The sequence below is a fragment of the Podarcis melisellensis genome (genome assembly GCF_964234715.1).
Source record: "Podarcis melisellensis genome assembly, chromosome: 2".
Lineage (NCBI taxonomy): Eukaryota > Metazoa > Chordata > Lepidosauria > Squamata > Lacertidae > Podarcis > Podarcis melisellensis.
In genome coordinates, this window is record NC_138529.1 from 121,872,515 (window position 1) to 121,892,027 (window position 19,513).

Here is a 19,513-nt window from a genome sequence, read left to right on the forward strand (position 1 = left end):
AGGCCCTCTGCCTGGTTCCCTGTAGCTTTGCTTCTCGCAGGGAGGGAACTGCCAGAAGGCCCTCGGCACTGGACATCAGCGTCCGGGCAGAATGATGGGGGTGGAGATGCTCCTTCAGGTATACTGGGCCAAGGCCGTTTAGGGGGTGAAAGGTCAACACCAACACTTTGAATTGTGCTAGGAAACGTACTGGGAGCCAATGTAGGTCTTTCAAGACTGGTGTTATGTGGTCTCGGCGGCCGCCCCCAGTCACCAGTCTATCTGCCGCATTCTGGATTAGTTGTAGTTTCCGGGTCACCTTCAAAGATAGCTCCACATAGAGCGCATTGCAGTAGTGCAAGCGAGAGATAACCAGAGCATGCACCACTCTGGTGAGACAGTCTGAGGGCAGGTAGGGTCTCAGCCTGTGTGCCAGCTGGAGCTGGTAAACAGTTGCCCTGGAGACAGAATTGACCTGCGCCTCCATAGACAGCTGTGAGTCCAGAATGACTCCCAGGCTGCACACCTGGTGCTTCAGGGGCACAGTTACCCCATTCAGGACCAGGGAGTCCTCCACACCAGCCCGCCCCCTGTCCCCCCCAAAACAGTACTTCTGTCTTGTCAGGATTCAGCCTCAATCCATTAGCCGCCATCCATCCTCCAACCATCTCCAGGCACTCACACAGGACCTTCACCGCCTTCACTGGTTCTGATTTGAAAGAGAGGTAGAGCTGGGTATCATCTGCATATTGATGGACACCCAGTCCAAACCGCCTGATGATCTCTCTCAGCGGCTTCATATAGATGTTAAAAAGCATGGGGGAGAGGACGGAACAATGAGGCACCCCACAAGTGAGGACCCAGGGGTCTGAACACTCATCCCCCCCCCCACTTTCTGAACACGGCCCAGGAGGAAGGAGCGAAACCACTGTGTAACAGTGCCCCCATCTCCCAGCCCCTCTAGACGGTCCAGAAGGATGTTATGGTCGATGGTGTCAAAGGCCGCTGAGAGATCCAGCAGAACTAGGAAACAGCTCTCACCTTTGTCCCTAGCTCGCCGGAGATCATCAACCAGCGCGACCAAGGCAGTTTTAGTCCCATGACGAGGCCTGAATCCCGACTGGAAGGGATCCAAATGGTCCGCATCCTCCAGGCATGCCTGGAGTTGTTCAGCAACCACTCGCTCAATCACCTTGCCCAAGAATGGAAGATTTGAGACTGGGCGATAGTTGGCCATACTGGCTGGGTCTAAAGATGTTTTTTTAAGAAGCGTTTTAATGACCGCTTCTTTCAGCGGATCTGGGAACGTTCCCTCACAGAGGGAAGCATTCACCACCCTGCAAAGCCCATTGCCCAGCCCTTCCCGGCTTGCTTTTATTAGCCAGGATGGGCAAGGATCAAGGAGACAGGTGGTTGGTTTCACGCGTCCAAGCAGCCTGTCCACATCCTCTGGGGTAACGGATTGAAATTCCATGCAACTTGACCAGACAGGGCTCTAGCACTCTCCTGCCCCAGCCCTGCTCCCATGGTGGTGTCTAGCTCCTTCCGAATATGAGTGATTTTATCTGCAAAAAACTTTGCAAAATCATTGCAGGAGATCTTGGGGTCTTTAAATGGCCCTGGTGGTAAAGGTGGTTCCGTTAAATTGCGAGCCACCTGAAAGAGTCTCCTGCTACTATTTTCTGCAGATGCAATAGAGGCGGTGAAGAGTCTTCTTCGACGTCACTATCGCCACTTGGTAGGCTCGACATTGAGCTCTAACCTATGTCCGGTCAGATTTGGAATGAGTTTTCTGGCACTGACGCTCTAGCCGTCTCAGCGATTGTTTCATTGCCCTCAGCTCTGAAGAAAACCACGGGGCTGTCCGTGCTCCATGCAATCGGATAGGGCGCTTCAGAGCCAGACAGTCGATAGCCCTGGTTAACTCCGCATTCCAGTGGGCCACCAGGGAATCAGTTGAAAGGCCATCAACGTGGGATAAAGCCCTACCACTCTCTGGAAACCATTTGGACCCATTAAGTGGCAGGGGCAGACCATCCAAATTGGTCCCACCTCCCTGCAGAGGGGAAGGGTCATGGAGAAGTCCAGTTGCACCAGGAGGTGATCTGACCATGGCACTTTTTGTTTCACTTTTACTTAGTGTCAGATCACCCACGTCACTAGAGGTGAACACCAGGTCTAAGGCATGTCCATGACTATGAGTTGGGCCATACTTATTCAGGGACAGCCCCATGGAGGCCATGCTCCTGAGCGGCCCCTTGTAAGGTCGTGTCGGCATGGATGTTAAAATCCCCTAGGACAACCAAACTAGGTGTCTCCAGGAGAACATCTGCCACGACCTGAAGCAGCTCGGACAGGGAATCCTTGGTGCAGCGGGGAGGTCGGTACACCAAAAGGAATCCTGTACTGCCCCTATTGCCCAACTTCCAGAACATGCACTCAGAGAACTGGGTCTTCTCAGTAGGACGCCTGATGCAAGCTAATGACTTCCTAAAAATCACTGCAACCCCCCCTCCCCGTCCACATGACCTGGGTTGCTGTGCATAAGAGAAACCTGGTGGGCAAGCAGTGGCAAGAACAGGCCCATCTGCTTCATCCAACCAAGTCTCTGTTGCACATGCCAGGTCAAGTCCTCCATCCAAAATCAGGTTGTGGATGGCAGTGGTTTTATTCATCATTGACCTGGCATTACACAGCAACACCTTCAGGTCATGTGGGTTTCCCCTGTTGATTCCAGTATCCATCCGGTCAAGGCCAGACCCGGAGGCAGGGATAGTCTTCAAACAACGACTAAACCTGCCTCCTCAGTAATGACATGGTCTGGTCTTAGCGTAACTCCTCCTCCTGCCCATGATCACTGAGATCAGGTGTCCCAGTGCTCCCCCCCCCCCCCCGTGGAACTTGTCCCAGCCATTGTGTTGGCTGGGGCCCCACTCCCAGGCAGCCCTGATCCCACCCCTTAAAAATAAAACACAAACTATACACAACCAATAAAACAACAAAAAACAAAAACAGAACAATTATATTAAAATTAATCCCCAACCAAATATCCATCCCACCCACCCCCAACAAAGAAAAAAAGGGGAAAAAATTAAAATGCCACTGACTGCTTGAGGACATTTTAAAACACAGATAGCATACCTTTTACAAATTATAAATATTGTAGCCTTATTAGACTTCACCGACTGGTGGGGTCTGCGTTGCTCCCGGGAGGGAGGGAGGAAATCAAATGACACCAAGGTTGATTCAGAGAAAGAGTTTATTCTGCTCTCCGGATAGCAGAAGGCACTTGCGTGGTCAGTCCACAGCAAGTCCAAAGAAATGAGACATTTCATGCAGTAAATATATCCTCCAGGCACCCTCCCCAGGAATCCAGCCACGTCAGCTTATACATCACAGATGTTCCTGCTCCAGTACTCTTAACCATAAAAGTGTTTTCCTCTTCCTGTACTCTTGACCATAAAAGGGTGTTCCTATTCCTGTTCCTATTCTCTTATCTCGGAGCAAGAGGTCACCAACTCCTGGCGCCATTCCCGGACTGAGTCTGTGCGTCAGAGTGTGGCAAGGATGCAAGATAAGATAGACACTGGAACAGCCAAGGCTGCCACAGACTGATAAAGGAGAGCTCTTTGAGCACTTGTTTATACAGCTGGGTTTTTGGCTGAAGAGTTAGAGCATTTTAGAAATGCTCCCTTGGAGGAGAAAAAATGGGGATTTGGGGTCAGTTTCAAACTGACTGCACATAAACCCATTCCTTCAATATCAATACTCATAAACTAATGCTCATAAATTCTAATTACAAAGGCAGGGAACTGGAAGGATGTAATTCTTTCTACAGGAACTTTATAATAGTAAGTTGCCTCAGTCTTTAGGGGACCTTCAGCTTTGGTTTGGAAAGTTCTAGGATCAAATCCCAAACTCTTAATGAAGCTTTGCAGAAAGCATTACAGTCCCAAGAGGAAATCTGGAGAAGCCTCTCTTTGGAAAGAAAAAGCATGAAAAACGGATCCCCCCTCCTCTTTCCCCCAAGTCCAGCTGGGGAGGGGGCATTTTTCAAATTGCTCCGGTCTTTGCCTTGAATCTTTTTAAAGGGCTCCTGAGACCTTGATCAGTTTCAAATCCTTCCATCCATGGGCCCATTTCCCTTGCCAAGCAGGAGGGAAACTGACAAGGTGCTTTTTCATGCTTCAGGAAATGGAAAATGCGCCTGTTCCCTCCAGTTTTGGGGCACAAAAGCAGCACAGCAACACCCCCCCAAAAATGGGAAACCAACAGGGCTCTTTTCTTTGTGCCAAAGCAACCTCAGCCGGCCAGACTAGTATTTCTGAAAGGGGAGCATGGGGGGCCTCCCCTTCCTTCTCCCATCAGCCTCTTTCTTACTCAGGAAGCTCCGGAGGCCAATTTCCCCTTGACATTGTCCATCTCTCACCCCCCACCCAATTCGAAATCTCTCCCCTCTCTCCCAATCCAGAGGTGACTCTGTTCTCCAGCTGCTTCCCCTGCACCAAAGCAGACTCCCTCCCTCCCACCCCCCGCCCCATACAGGGATGCTAACTTTAATAAAATAGTGGGGGCAGCCCTCTCAAATATCTTATGGGGAGGGGAGAAGACCCCTCGGGCCCCTGTGAGTTGGCTCCTATCCTTTCATGATCCCGACTCAGCCAGGGGGCGGCAGATTAGGATTCTGGGGTTCATCCTGCAATGCAAACCTTGTTTCGGGGAGAGGACCCCACCCCCGCAGCCACTTGGAAAGGGGAAGCCCTTCCTGCTTTCACCCCCCTTCATCCTTCCCCCCTCCCTGCTGCCCTGTTTGTAGGTTCAGGGGGAGGGAAAGCAAATTCTTCTCCCTCCCTGCACCCCAAATCACGCCCCTCCCGAAATGTTGCACCTTTCCCCTCCTCCTTTGCAGGCCTCCTTCTCTTCCGGGGATGTGCATGGAGACCCCACCCCCTCCAACATTGCCTCTACCCCCCCCCCCCGCCCTCCTCCGTCACTTCCTGCCTCTCTAGGAAGCGAGTTCATTGACCGAGGGGGACGGGGGTGGGGCAGGAGATTGCCCCCTCCCTGCAAGCAGAGACCTAGAAATATAGTGGGAAGGGGACCCCCCCCCCCATGGAGCCCAGTGTCCCTCAGCCTTTTCCCGACCATGGCCCCCTCCCGACCTGTGCTCCCCGCCCCCTGCCCTGCCAGTAGAAAGGTAGCTATTTAAATCTTTTGCTTGTACATAGTGCATGTTTCCTTTATAGTTTTTATTAAGAAATCCACTGCGTTACCAGAAATTGGAGAGCCCCCCTCCCCCACTATGAGTCAAAGAGTCTCTGCCGGCCAGATCAGAGAGGGAACTGCTGCTGCTGCTGCTATTAATAATTCACAGTGGCCTCCTCCCCACAGCAGAGAGCCGAAAGGGGGGTGGGAGGTGGGGGGGCCTCTGGGTGCAATGATAAAGAGGGGAGGGGTGTAAAGTTGCACAGCATTCAACCACCAGAAGGCAGGGGAGGAAAGGAAAGGATTTGGTTGGGAGGGGGGGATGAGATGAAGACATGAAAAGTCCCCCCTCCCCACACCTTACCTCTGGGGATCTGCAGTGTTGGGCAGGTGGATCCAAGGAATCCAGCTGCAGACGAGGGGGGGAGTGTCTCCCCCTCCTCTAAACATTTGCATTTCAAGATCCTCTTTGAAGGGTGGCAGAAAGAGGGGCGAAGATATTTTGCTACAGGAGAGGGACCAGAAAAGGTCTCTTTCCTGTTAATTGTTTAATGTACACTGAAATGGGGGGGGGGGGTGACCCTCTATAATGTGCCTGCATGTTGTTACGGTAAAAGCATGACTGGAAATTTCCTTTGGAGCAGAAAAGAGCATAAGTGGGGCTGTATTTCGGCTGGCTTGGTCACATGAGAAGGGATACTATTACAGTGGTACCTCGGGTTACATACGCTTCAGGTTACAGACTCTGCTAACCCAGAAATAGTACCTCAGGTTAAGAATTTTGCTTCAGGATGAGAACAGAAATCGTGCTCCAGCGGCACAGGTTAAGAACAGTTTCAGGATAAGAACAGTTCTCCGGAACAAATTAAGTACTTAACACGAGGTACCACTGTACAGGCTGTTGTTGTAAAAGGTTTGATTTGGCTTTGCAGCCAAACCCCCTACAAAGGTCTTGTTACGGCAAAATCTGGGTGCGAGGCTGCTCTGCCACCCAGCTCATCGGACTAAGTCTGTGGGTCCCTGCGGAGGAAAATGAGCTCAGCCGGAGACAGGAGCAAGCAGCAGAAGATCCAAGTTTATTGCGCAACAGGTTCAAGGCGAGATTGAACCGTGAGAAAGGGGTGACATGAGTTTTTGAAACTCCCTCCATGTCCCAGAATACAGTGCAAAACACGTCATGAATACATTAAAGAGAGGTTTGGTTACACAGATTACATCATGAATATATTAAAGGGAGGTTGGGTTACACAGATTAACATATGGAGGAGGGAGGGGGGAATATGCAGAGCTACACCGGATTAACATAAGGAGGAGGGAGGGGGGAATATGCAGAACTGGAGATATGTACAGATAAACACTTCCTGGGGATGAGAAAACAATAGTCCCAAATATGCATAGTCTGCCACCTGACATTGTCTGGAGGAAAGGCTGATCAGAGCAATTTGAAAGGATTAGGGTCTTGACACCTTGCTTGAGGGATTATGCTGGACAGGGGAAATGTGATGGAGTCCTAGAGTAATTGAGCAAACTGGTACGCTGATTTTCTATGAATTTTATAGATTTTAGTCCCTTTTGACATTGACAATTGGAAATAAATTGATATATTGTAGCGAAGAAGAAGGTGAAGAAGACATGCCCCCCCCCTTCCGTAACAGGTCTGCTATGGGTCAGCAGGAAAGCAAAACAAGGCAGGTTGGTCTTCATTGCATCAGTTGCAAGCATAGTCTTTCTGCTCCTTGCAAGGAGGACAGGAGCCCTTTTAAAACTTCAGACGTGGTAACTGAGAGACCACCCAAAATCATTACAAATATGGGTTGTCCCCAAAACCATAACATGCACAAAGTTCATGTTTGTCAGTGAGGACAAACCTGACCTCAGTGGACCAAAGATCTAAGAGCACTAGAAAGCGTCTTCCTCTGCACTGGGGCCGCTGTTGTGTACCTTTCAGGAAAAGGTTGGACTTCGGAAGCCCATCAAAACGTCTTAATCACAAGTCAAGGTGCTGCAGTGGCTCCTGTGTTGCACCTGGGAGACCTGTGTTCAGATCCCGTCACTGGAGACCTTGGGCCAGTCCCTGGATCTCAGCCCAGCCCACCTCACAGGATGGTGGTTGAGAGGATGAAAAAGGAGGTGGAGAACCATACTGAACGCCTCACACTCCATCTGTGTCTAAACAAAGACATCTCCAAAAAAATATACTTTTGGCACAATCTGGTCTCCCTTGAATGAAGAAGGGTCAAATACTTTAATGCCGCCACCATCATCTTCAGCATCAGCATCAGCATCAGAGAGGTATTTGTGAAGGGTATATAATGATTGAAAATGTCTAGCCAAGCAGATGGGTAGTTGGGTTCCTATTGAGGGCACTGGGGGAGCCAACATGACCGTGATGTGCGACTGAGGATTGGAGTGATCATCCTGTAATATTATGGCAAATACAGTATTTGAAAGGGACGCGGGTGGCACTGTGGGTAAAAGCCTCAGGGCCTAGGGCTTGCCGATCGAAAGGTCGGCGGTTTGAATCCCTGCGGCGGGGTGCGCTCCCGTTGCTCGGTCCCAGCGCCTGCCAACCTAGCAGTTCGAAAGCACCCCCAGGTGCAAGTAGATAAATAGGGACCGCTTACTGGCGGGAAGGTAAACGGCGTTTCCGTGTGTTGCGCTGGCTCGCCAGATGCAGCTTTGTCACGCTGGCCACGTAACCCAGAAGTGTCTCCGGACAGCACTGGCCCCTGCCGTCTTAAGTGAGATGGGCGCACAACCCCAGAGTCTGGCAAGACTGGCCCGTATGGGCAGGGGTACCTTTACCTTTTTACTGTATTTGAAAAAAATGATATTTTTTTTTTTAAAAGGTCTCAAATTCAATGCTTTGCATGCAGGAGGTCCCAGGTGCAATCCTGGCAGACAAAGAGACCCCTCTTGGCATCCATGTCCCAGCCAAAGAAGATTGGAAAGTCAAACTAATGGAATAGCTGAAATGGTAAAACTGACATTGAAAATAAGAAGAAGGGATGACAATGGATTTAAGGAAGATTGGAAGGACTTTACTGCATATATGCAGAAGCAATGGACATAGGTTAATACATTAGCAGGATTCTAGAACTAGTAATGATATTATGAATGGACAATAAGTAATTTCAATGGTTTTTAAAATTTACAATGGACATGTGGGATGATGATAAATAATGGAACCAGGGAAGGGACATGGGGAATGTCATTTTTTCTATTTTTGTTTATGAATTTGTATGGTGGTTGTTTTCATTTTCTTATTTTTGAAAAATTAATAACATATAAAAAAGAGAAGCTATTGTAAAACAATGAATTTATAAAATATAAACAACGTCGAATAGTTTAAGGATTACTTTCCAGTCTTTCTATGTTATCAGTATCCATTTATTGCAACTATAAAAATGGAATTTATGCTCTTCTTATAACTGGGAGTTGGACTAGAAGACCTTGGACTCCCTTTCAACTCCACAGTTCTAGGATTCCAGAGCCAATCCTGCTTCCTAAACACCACAGTTGTGCTCCACTTTTCCCAACTCTGGATTCCCAATTCTCTCTGCCAAAGACCAAATATCAACGGACTCTCAGCACATGTTCACACTCAGTGTCACATTCTGCACATGTCTAACAGTACATTGCATCTTTCATATACTTACTGTTATGAGACATTACCTTCATTGCCTTAATACATATATGTACACCTTTCCATACAAACATCAGAAAATCAAAATTACTCCATGCATTTAGAATTGATTTTTCCCTATACGAGTTTGCTGATATGAGGGACAAAGTGAACTCTCTGGGAAAAACATGACATACTCCATAAAACTAAATGGGCTCTCCCCCGTAACACTATGTAAGTGCTTATTAAGAACTTCATTATAACTGAAATACTTTCCACACTCCTTCCATTTAAACAGTTGCTTCTCTGTGAGATCTTTGATGTCTTCTAAGAGTTCTATTTCCATTGAAGCCCTTTCCACACTCTATACATTTAAATGGTTTCTCCCCTGTATTAGTTTGTTGATGTCTTTTAAGAGCTCCATTCTGATTAAAGCACTTCCCACAAGTCATACATTTAAATGGTTTTTTCCCTTTGTGAGTTTGTTGATGTGTAGTAAGGCTTGCACTCTGACTTAAGCTCTTTCCACATACCATACATCTAAATCAGGCATGTCCAAAGTCGGTTTATTCCGGCCCCTGTGGCAGTTTATTTCCTGGGGTAAAATCCTCAAAAACCCTCAAAAACCTTGGGGGGGAAAATCCCGCCAAAAGCTCAACAACTTCAATCCTAAAAAAACAACTTTGGTCAGCCCCCACGCATATTCACTTCATCAAATCTGGCCCTCTTTGAAAAAAGTTTGGACACCCCTGATCTAAATGGTTTCTCCCGTGTGAATTTGTTGATGTATGGCAAGTCTCCTATTTTTACTGAAGCTCTTCCCACTCCATACATCCAAATGGTTTTCCCTGTGTGATTTCGTTGATATTAGATAAGTCTTCCATTTTTACTGAAGCTCTTTCAGCACTACATACATTTAAAGGGCTTCTCCACTGTGTGAGATCGCTGGTGTCTTCTAAGAGTTCTGCTATCACTGAAACCCTTCCCGCAATCCATACATTTAAATGGCTTCTCTCCTGTATGAGTTCGTTGATGTGTTGCAAGAGCTCCACTCTGACTGAAACCCTTCCCACAAATACATTTAAATGGTTTACTCCCGGTGTGACTTTGTTGGTGCACAGTGAGTCTTCCACTACAAATGAAGCTCTTTCCACACTCCAAACATTTATATGGTTTCTCCCCTGTATGAGTTCGTTGATGTAGAGTTAGGCTTCCACTGGCACTGAAGCACTTTCCACAAACAGTACATTTGTATGGTTTCTCACCTGTGTGAGTTCGTTGGTGTCTAGTAAGTGTTCCATTGTGACTGAAACTCTGTCCACACTCTAAACATTTAAAGGGTTTCTCCCCTGTGTGAGTTCGTAGATGTATGGTCAGTTTTGAAGCTTCACTGAAGTTCTTTCCACACTCAATACATTTAAATGGTTTCTCCCCTGTATGAGTTCGTTGATGTGTTGCAAGAGCTCCACTATGACTGAAAGCCTTCCCACAAATACATTTAAATGGTTTCTTCCCGGTGTGACTTTGTTGGTGTAGAGTGAGTTTCCCACTACGAATGAAGCTCTTTCCACACTCCAAACATTTATATGGTTTCTCCCCTGTGTGAGTCCGCTGATGATTTCTAAGCCCTCCACTCTCAGTGAAACTCTTTCCACAATCCATACATTTAAAGGGCTTCTCCCCTGTGTGAATTCGTTGATGTATAGTAAGTTTTCCACTCTCACTGAAGCTCTTTCCGCACTCCATACATTTAAAAGGTTTCTCCCCTGTGTGAGTTCGTAGATGTATAGTAAGGTGTGAACATTGTCTGAAGCTCTTTCCACACTCCATACACCTAAATGGTTTGTTCCCTGTGTGAATTTGTTTATGTACAGTAAGGTTTCCATTTTTACTGAAGCTCTTTCCGCACTCCATGCATTTAAAGGGTTTCTCTCCTGTGTTAGTTTGTAGATGGGTGCTAAGGTGTTCACTCACACTTAAGTACTTTGTAGATGGCCCTTTAATATTCTGATTGCCTCCTCCATCACCTGGTTTAAAGTGGGAAATAAGAAAATATTGTTAGGCATTTAAGGAAGATCAAACCTATCCATTCTTAAGGAAATCAGCCCTGAGTGCTCACTGGAAGGACAGATCGTGAAGCTGAGGCTCCAATACTTTGGCCATCTCATGAAAGAGAAGACTCCCTGGAAAAGACCCTGATGTTGGGAAAGATTGATGGCATAAGGAGAAGGGGACAGAGGACAAGATGGTTGGACAGTGTTCTTGAAGCTACGAACATGAGTTTGACCAAACTGCGGGGAAGACAGAAGTGCCTTGCGTGCTCTGGTCCAGGGGGTCACGAAGAGTCGGACACGACTAAACGACTAAACAACAACAACAATTTAAGGAAATAAACAAGAGAACTTAACACACAGCAAGACCAACCAGTACATTCTCTTATTTTAACACTTCCAGCATCCCTCCCTCTTCTATGTAATAAAGTTTCAGGAAAGGAAAGGAAATCTAAAAATAGCCTGAAGAACCCTTAGTATCCAGTTCTACGTTCAACTCCCATGTAGCACCGAACACCAAGAAAACCCTTCTATATACAGGTGAGGCATCTATGGCCCATTCTCCATCTCTACCCCCCCAAGTGAAAATACTTTGCATCTGTATTGGGTTTTCTCCTTCCTCTCTGATCCGCAATATCTTGCAGATACATTCCAACCCACTGTATACATCACCTGAACCTGCACCAGGATGCTGGCAAAGATTGGCCCTTGTTCTGATCCAAAAGGGCTCTTGTTATATTCCTACACACTGAAAGGAGACATACAAAGGTACAGCCTCACAGCAAAGTGGAAGTATGTACCTCTCAATTGGTCCAGGACAACATCCCTGTATTTTTCTGTTCCAAGCGAGGAAGTGAGCTCAGACTTGAGTATCAGAGTCTCTGCTATGTGGAATAAGTAAAGCAGAATCGTTGTTTATGTCATATGTGACTGTAAAAGTATCCAAAATAACCATCTTTTGAAGCAGAGACAGCAAAGTATCTGGTGGCCCATTAAAAGCTAATAAATGACGTCGACCAAAAAACCTCTTTGTAGATTTTACAGAGGTTTTTGTGGGGAATTCATACCACAATGTCAGCTTATGAAGAGTTTCCTACAGACAAAACTACAGTGCTGTCAGGATTTACCATGCTCCTCTCATACAAAGAAGCGGCAAGCTGGCAGGTTTATTACTCTTAGATTTATTGGGTATTTACACAGTAGCTTGAGTCCGGAGCCCTCCCAGCTCAGTCCTCTCCCAATGAGACAGTTGGACCCACTGGATGACACTGTTGACGCCAGCAGGATATCCTCCACCGGTTGACCCACCTCCTGTTGGGCTGGCGTTGCACCTCTACTCTACTCTTCCGCCTACTCCGAGGAGACTAGAGGACAGCCTGCCCCTCCTCCTCCTCTTGAGCCAAATCTAACAGCGGCAGTTCCTCTGAAGCAGGCTCTGTCTGCCCTGTGCTGTCTTGGGAATTTATAGCCTGCATTCCAGGATGGGAGAGACTTCCATCACTCTTAGTGTGAGCAGGATTCAAGCCTCTACCCTCCTTAGCCTGCCCCGCCTTCTTCCCTGGAGTCCACGCAGTCACTCTGGGAAGGGACGTCCCTGACAAGTATTGCTATACACTACAATCTTCAACATCAACTTCATTGAACTGGTCATGTTGTTCAGATGCCTGATTATTATCTTCCAAAGCAACTATTCTATTGCCAACTTAAGAATGGAAATTGATAAACTGGTGGACAACAAAAGAGGTTCCAAGATGGTCTCAAGGCAAATCTAAAAAAAAAAAGCAGTATAAGAACAGAAAATTGGGAAACACTGGCCAGCAAGTGCTCCAATTGGTAAATAACCTTTACCAAAGGCGTCATGGAAGGATGTGTGGATCCAGAATTGGACTCCACAATCACTTACGGACACACTGTTAAGATCATGTTCATGGAAGACAATCTTATTCGGCTACGAGGGGTCACCAAAGAGGAAGACACGGCATGAATAAATGGCTCAAACAGCAGATTCACAACTTCAACGTCTAACAGCCAAGACGGATACAAATCTTCCCTTACCTAGAGAGGCCACCATCTCATAATTCTCCTCCATGACTTCCTTGTGCAGAGCTCTTTGGCCTGGATCCAGCAGAGCCCACTCCTCCTCCGTGAAAAACACAGCCACCTCCTCAAAGGTCAAGAGGGCCTGGAAGAAGAAGAAGAAGAAAACAGAGCTTCTCTTAGATCCCCATCATCCCCACTCAACACAGAGGGAGGCTGGGTGGTCCCATCTGTGCCTCTTCCCTCCTCCCTGCTCCCATTGCTCTTTCCTTACCTGAGGAAGCTGCCTGGCTCCTCTTTCCACTCCACCTCTGAGAAGAGACCGTTCAGAGGGGGTCTCGGAGGCCATTGCGTTGGCAGTGGAAAAGATGGAGGAGGAGGAGGCGTAAACTGGGCCACTTCTGGGACGCTCTCAGCTGTTGCAACGATGTCCATCAATGGAGGGAATAGCTCTGAAAAATGCAGAAATTATTATTATTGACAGAATTTCTGTACCGCCCTAGACTAAGAGGTCTGAGAGTGGTTCATAGAAAGGCAGATTTAATTAGGATGGAAGACATTTACAAATAGCATACCTTTTACAAATTACAAATACCAACACTAATAAATGAATACTCATAAATTCTAATTACAAATGCAAACTAGAAACACATATTATGAAAAATATATGAAATAGTTAGTGAAAGAAATGCACCATGTACCCCAAATTTGGGATTGTTAACAATTTTCATTGATTAAAATGCTGATTGGAGATATCAGGAACTCTATGTTTCAATAGCTGTTCAGAAACTCATTGCTCAAAACTGGAAAGCTCTGGAACACTTGAGATTTTCACAGCTGAAACAGAACGTATTGAATCTTGGAGCAAGTATTTGTGTACAACTGTGTGCGTGTGTGTGTAATCTAAAGAAAAGGAAGCAGGGACCAGCTCTCCTGTGTGTCCCTTCCAGGGAGTGCAAGGCAGGGAAGTGGAAGAATGTACCGTAATCCTTTCTACAGGCTCTTGATAATACTATAAAAATGCCTCAGTCTTTAGGGGACATTCAGCTTCGGATTCTAAAGTTCTAGTATCAAATCCCAAACTCTTAAAGAAGCTTCGCAGAAAGCATTATGGTCAGTACCTTTGCAGACCTCACTGTTCCTTTCCCCCAAACAGCCACCCAGGAAACCAGTTTCTGACCCTTCGATACATTTAGAATGAAGAAAATAAGGGAAACTCCTAAATTATGGGCAGAATTTGCAGTCAGAGGAAAACCAACATCTATAGGGCACCAGGGTGCAGAAGCTCCTTCCAAGGGGAGCAGATGGAAATATTTAGAGCACTCTATGCGCTAACATGGATTGTAGTTTAGGGGACAGAAATAGGAAGTTCAGTGGCTTCTGGCCCCCTAGTTCTTCCTCTTAGGAACCTGTGTGTGTGTGTGTCCCTTTATCTTCCCTACACTGCAAGGAAGGACAAGAGGAGAAATAATCAGGGGGTCCAAGCTGGGCATAGGGCATCCCTCCTGAGCATGGGGATGGGAGACTGGGTCTCCCTGGTGGAAGCCCAGCACCCAAACTGCAGGGTGTGGAACCTCACACCCAGGGGATGAATTGGCCCTCAAATCCTTTCTCTCTCTCTCTCTCTGGCCCTCAGGAACTTCCCCAGCACCACACCTTCTTTCCAACGCTTCCCAGCTGCCTCTTGGGGGGCTTTTGATTGGCTGGAAAATATCCCTGGAAGGCAGGCAGCTCCTGGACAAAGCTCAGAGTCACCTCCATAGCCCCACCAACTCTGTCCTCTGTCCCGCCCATCAATGGAAAGTGGCCCCTGGAAGGCTGCTCAGGAGCGAAAATGGCCCTCAGGCTGGATAATGGTCTCCACCCCTGTTCCAAACACGGAACAGGCTGTCATTCTGGCCCACCTTGCAGGGTTCTTGTGTGAGCATTGCCCAGGTGGTGGGCTTTAGAAGACCTACAGTATTATAAGATCCTCCTGGCAACCTGGATGGGGACGAGGCCAGGCAGGAGTGAGGCTGGCAGCACCGGCAGAGAAAGTCCCTCAGCACCTCTGCGCTGGGCCAATCCTGCAAGACAGGCCAGATCTCCCACCCCTGGGGGCTTTGATTCTCCTTCCCGACAAAGTCCCAAGAGGATATCTGGAGAAGCCTCTTTTTGGAAAGAAAGAGCAACAAAAACTCATCCCCCCTCCTCTTCCCCTCAAGGCCAACTGGGGAGGGGGCATTTCTTTAATTCCTCCAATCTTTGCCTTGAAGCTTTTTAAAGGGCTCCTAAGACCTTGATCTGGGACGCGGGTGGCGCTGTGGGTTAAACCACAGAGCCTAGGACTTGTCAATCAGAAGGTCGGCGGTTCAAATCCCCGCAACGGGGTGAGCTCCCGTTGCTCGGTCCCTAGTCCTGCCAACCTAGCAGTTCAAAAGCACGTCAAAGTGCAAGTAGATAAATAGGTACCACTCCGGCGGGAAGGTAAACGGTGTTTCCATGCGCTGCTCTGGTTCGCCAGAAGCGGCTTAGTCATGCTGGCCACATGACCCGGAAGCTGTACGCCGGCTCCCTCAGCCAGTAAAGCGAGATGAGCGCCACAACCCCAGAGTCGATCACGGCTGGACCTAATGGTCAGGGGTCCTTTTACCTTTAATACCTTGATTAGATTTAAATCCTGTCATCCATGGGCCCATTTCTCTTGCCAAGCAGGAGGGAAACTGATGAGGTGCTTTTTCAAGCATCAGGAAATGGAAAATGTGCCTCATTCCTATAGTTTTGGGGCACAACAGTAGCACATCAAACCCTCCCAACATGGGAAACCCAACAAAGCGACCTCAGCCGGCCAGACTAGGCTTTCTGAAAGGGGAGCTGGGGGGCCTCCCCCTTCCTTCTCACATCAGCCTCTTTCTTACTAAGGAAGCTCCGGAGGCCGATTTCCCTAGACATTGTCCTCCCAATCCAGAGGTGACTCTGTTCTCCAGCTCTGGGGATAAAAAAGTCACCCCCCCCCCATGTAAGGCGGTCTCCCATGCACCAAGGCAGACTCCCTCCCACCCTCCATATCTCCCACCCCCATACAGGGATGCCAACTTGAACAAACTATTGGGGGCAGTCCTCTCAAATATCTTGGGGGGGGGGAGGTAAGACCCCCCTCGGGCCCCTATGAGTTGGCTCCTATGCTTTCATAATCCCGACTGAGGCAGGGGGCAGCAGATTAGGATTCTGGCGTTCATCCTGCAATGCAAACCTTGTTTTGGGGAGAGGTGCCCCCCTCCTTGCAGCCAATTGTAGTTTACCTCTCCCGGTTCCGAGAGGGAAAGGGGAGCCCTTCCTTGCTTTCATGCCCCCCCCCCAGCCTCCCTTCCTCCCTGCTGCCCTGTTTGTAGATTCAGGTGGAATAAAAGCAAATTCTTCTCCCTCCCTGCATCCCAAATCACCCCCATCCGAAAAGTTGCACCTTTTCCTTCCTCCTTTGCAGGCCTCCTTCTCTTCCGGGGGTGTGCATGGAGACCCCACCCCCTCCAACATTGCCTCTACCCCCCCCATCCCGCCCTCCTCCCTCATTTCCTGCCTCTCTAGGAAGCGAGTTCATTGACCCAGGGGGAGGGGGAGGGACAGGACATTGCCCCCTCCCCCTCCTTGCAAACAGATTCCTATAAATGTAGTGGGAAGGAATTCCCCCCCCCCCGCAGCCTTTTTCTGACCATGCCTGCCCCCCCCCCCCGCTGGTAGAAAGGTAGCTATATAAATGTTTTGCTTGTAAATAGAGCATGTTTTATTTATATTTTTTATTTATAAATCCGCTGTGTTACCGGAAATTGGAAGGGGGTTAAGAGACCTCGCTCCCCCCCCCCACACACACTATGAGGCAAAGACAAAGGGTCTCCGTTGCACATTCCCAAATATAACAGTTCACTGATAAATGTATCTATGTACTGGCTCCCTCGGCCAATAAAGCGAGATGAGCACCACAACTCCAGAGTCAGCTACGACTGGACCTAATGGTCAGGGGTACCTAAGGCAGTTGCAAATGCCCACCCCTCTCCCTACTGCTGCTTATGGCTAAAAGCAGAGTGCCCCTTTCCTGTCCCTCCCCACCGCAGTTGCCTTCCAGGGCAGCCTTTGGCACAAGCTGCCATGCAATGGCAGGAGGGATATTATTTATACTCCTGTTTCCCCAGCCACTCTGGGCAGCTCCCAACAGAATATTAAAAACACAATAAAACATCAAACATTAAAAATGTCCCTAAACAGGGGTGCCTTCTAAAAGTCAGGTAGTTGTTTATTTCCTTGACATCTGGTGGGAGGGCGTTCCACAGGGCGGGCACCACCACCGAGAAGGCCATCTGCCTGGTTCCCTGTAACTTGGCTTCTCGCAGTGAGGGAACTGCCAGAAGGCCCTTGGAGCTGGACCTCAGTGTCCAGGCAGAGCGATGGGGGTGGAGTTGCTCCTTCAGGTCAACTGGGCCGAGGCCGTTTAGGGCTTTCGAGGTCTTGCTGCTGCTGCGCCGCTGGCGCACGATTTCCATTCTCATCCTGGGGCAAAGTTCTCAACTCGAGGTAACTCTTCCAGGTTAGCGGAGTTTGTTACCTGAGGCATTTGTAACCTGAGGTGTTTGTAACTAGAGGTACCACTATATGTGTGTGTGTGTGTGTGTGCTCACCAACACCACGCCTTTGGGTAGTGCATCAAAATTGAAATAATTGAAACTGAAATACTTTATTGTCACTTGTACAACTTGTATACAGTGAGATTACATGAGCAACCCCCACTCAGCGCTCTTAGTCTTAATTCCCCTCGTTTACTGACGCACACCCACCAAACCCGAAAGTCAGTTCCCCTGTTCTTATCTTTTCATTCAGCAGCCTAACAGCCCACGGATAGAAGCTGTTCTTTACCCTGTTGGTGCGACTAATCATGCTTCTAGATCTTCTGCCTGAGGGCAGGAGATCAAGAAAGTGCCGGCCAGAGTGCGCAGGAACTCAATATTTCTCTCTCTTTAGAAATCAGGGTTGGTTTCCAAGATGTGCATGTTGTAGAAAGTGTTTTTTTTAAATGCTAGCCGTGCCTATGAAGGATTGTTCCTGCGTTTCCTAAGGAGAAGACAGGACCATAGAATTGTAACATTGGAAGGGCACGGAAACGCCGTTTAGCTTCCCGCCGGAGCGGTACCTATTTATCTACTTGCACTTTGCTGTGCTTTCGAACTGTTAGGTTGGCAGGAGCAGGGACCGAGCAACAGGAGCTCACCCCGTCGTGGGGATTCGAACCGCCGACCTTCTGATCGGCAAGTCCTAGGGTCTGTGGCTTAACCCACAGCACCACCCACGTCCCGTAGGTGGTGGTTAGCAAGTGTTTTATCTGGAGATAGTGTCATTGGGCATTTGTAGGTAATCTGTATTTGTCTCTGAAGATGGAATATGTATAAAATTCATCCTCTTTATTTATCCACTGGTCTAACGTTAATATACCCAAATTCATCCACCTCTTCCATACGACCATTTATTTCCAAATTTTTAAAGACGGGTTTCCCCATAAAGTCATTTTGTCGTGGGAGAAAAGGTCAAATATGTATTTTTTGGACATTTGGTGTCATATCGTTTGAACTGATGTTATTGTTTCAATAGCATCTTGAGAATTAATGTATATAGACCCAAGTGCTGCCCGTCTTTCTAAAGGTGCTACATAAGAATATTCCAACGTATCCCAATTTGGACAGTTGTTTTCAGTTATGGGTCTTCAGAATTGTGTACCTGACAGAAAATATGCTTGATGATACAATTCTAAGTCTGGGATCCCAAATCCTCCTTCTTTTATCAGTATTTGCAATTTTTGCATAGATATTCTTGGAACCGAAGAGCCCCAAAGGTATTTTCTGAACAAAGATTCAATTTTGAGAAAGTATTTGCTCAGTATGTGAATTGGAATTCCTCTTAAGATCTAAACTAGTCTAGGTATTATGTTGAATTTAAGAGCATTGACTTTCCCCCAAAGGTTCAGGTTCAATGACTCCCATCTGTCGATGTCTATTGATACCTCATGATATATTTTGTTGATGTTTAATGACACAAGTCTCATGGTATTAATATATATAGGTATTTAATGTTGTCTTTGCAAATTTGAAATTTGTATTGTTTAAACTGTTGAACCAAAAAGTTATTTCCTATTAACATCAACTCCAATTTGGACTTGTTTATAGTGTGTCCAGATATAGTACCCAAAAATCTATATTTTGCATTAATTTTGGAACAGTACTAAATAAACAGAAGAATATAATCTGCAAACATTACATATTTGTTTTCAAGTGAGTTATTAATTACACCAAAGATTTCCTTATGCTGTCTAATAGTACATGCCAGGGGCTCCAAACAGTTATTAAAAAGCAAAGGCAAAAGTGGGCAGCATTGCCTAGTACCTCTGGATAATGTGAAAGGTGCAGACATTATGCTGTTTGTCTTAACACTAGATGTAGGGGAGCAATATAATATTTTTATCCATTTTATAAAGTCTAATGGTGTTATGTACTGTGTTGAATAGGATCCAAATTGCAGCAGTCGGATTGGTCCTAGAACAATAGGATTCAGAATGCAGCAGTCTGATTGGTCCGCAGGAGCCACCCAGTCCAACTCC

The 19,513-nt window shown here is 47.4% G+C and overlaps 2 protein-coding genes across 9 annotated transcripts in view; both read right to left on the reverse strand.

Annotated features, from left to right (window-relative positions):
* The window catches only part of LOC309364552 (uncharacterized protein), a 419,096-nt gene extending 414,170 nt beyond the window's left edge, over positions 1 to 4,926 (reverse strand). The window contains exon 1 of the mRNA XM_081902120.1: positions 4,868 to 4,926. The gene's annotated coding sequence lies outside the window, so the exon portion shown is untranslated. The remainder of the gene's footprint in view (positions 1 to 4,867) is intronic.
* LOC309364831 (uncharacterized protein) overlaps positions 1 to 16,426 on the reverse strand; it is a 20,136-nt gene extending 3,710 nt beyond the window's left edge. For 2 of the 8 annotated variants that reach the window (XM_081902769.1, XM_081902767.1), the window contains exons 1-2: positions 13,172 to 13,337; positions 12,916 to 13,042 (exon numbers count right to left, since the gene is read on the reverse strand). In XM_081902769.1, the coding sequence (XP_081758895.1) occupies positions 12,916 to 13,042; positions 13,172 to 13,246 (202 nt within the window). In that variant the 5' untranslated portion in view covers positions 13,247 to 13,337. Of the gene's footprint in view, positions 1 to 8,845; positions 10,837 to 11,660; positions 11,745 to 12,915; positions 13,043 to 13,171; positions 13,350 to 16,339 lie in introns of those variants that run through there. The other 6 variants (XM_081902771.1, XM_081902770.1, XM_081902773.1 and 3 more) reach the window with 6 other exon arrangements.
* Between the last annotated feature and the right edge of the window lie 3,087 nt (positions 16,427 to 19,513).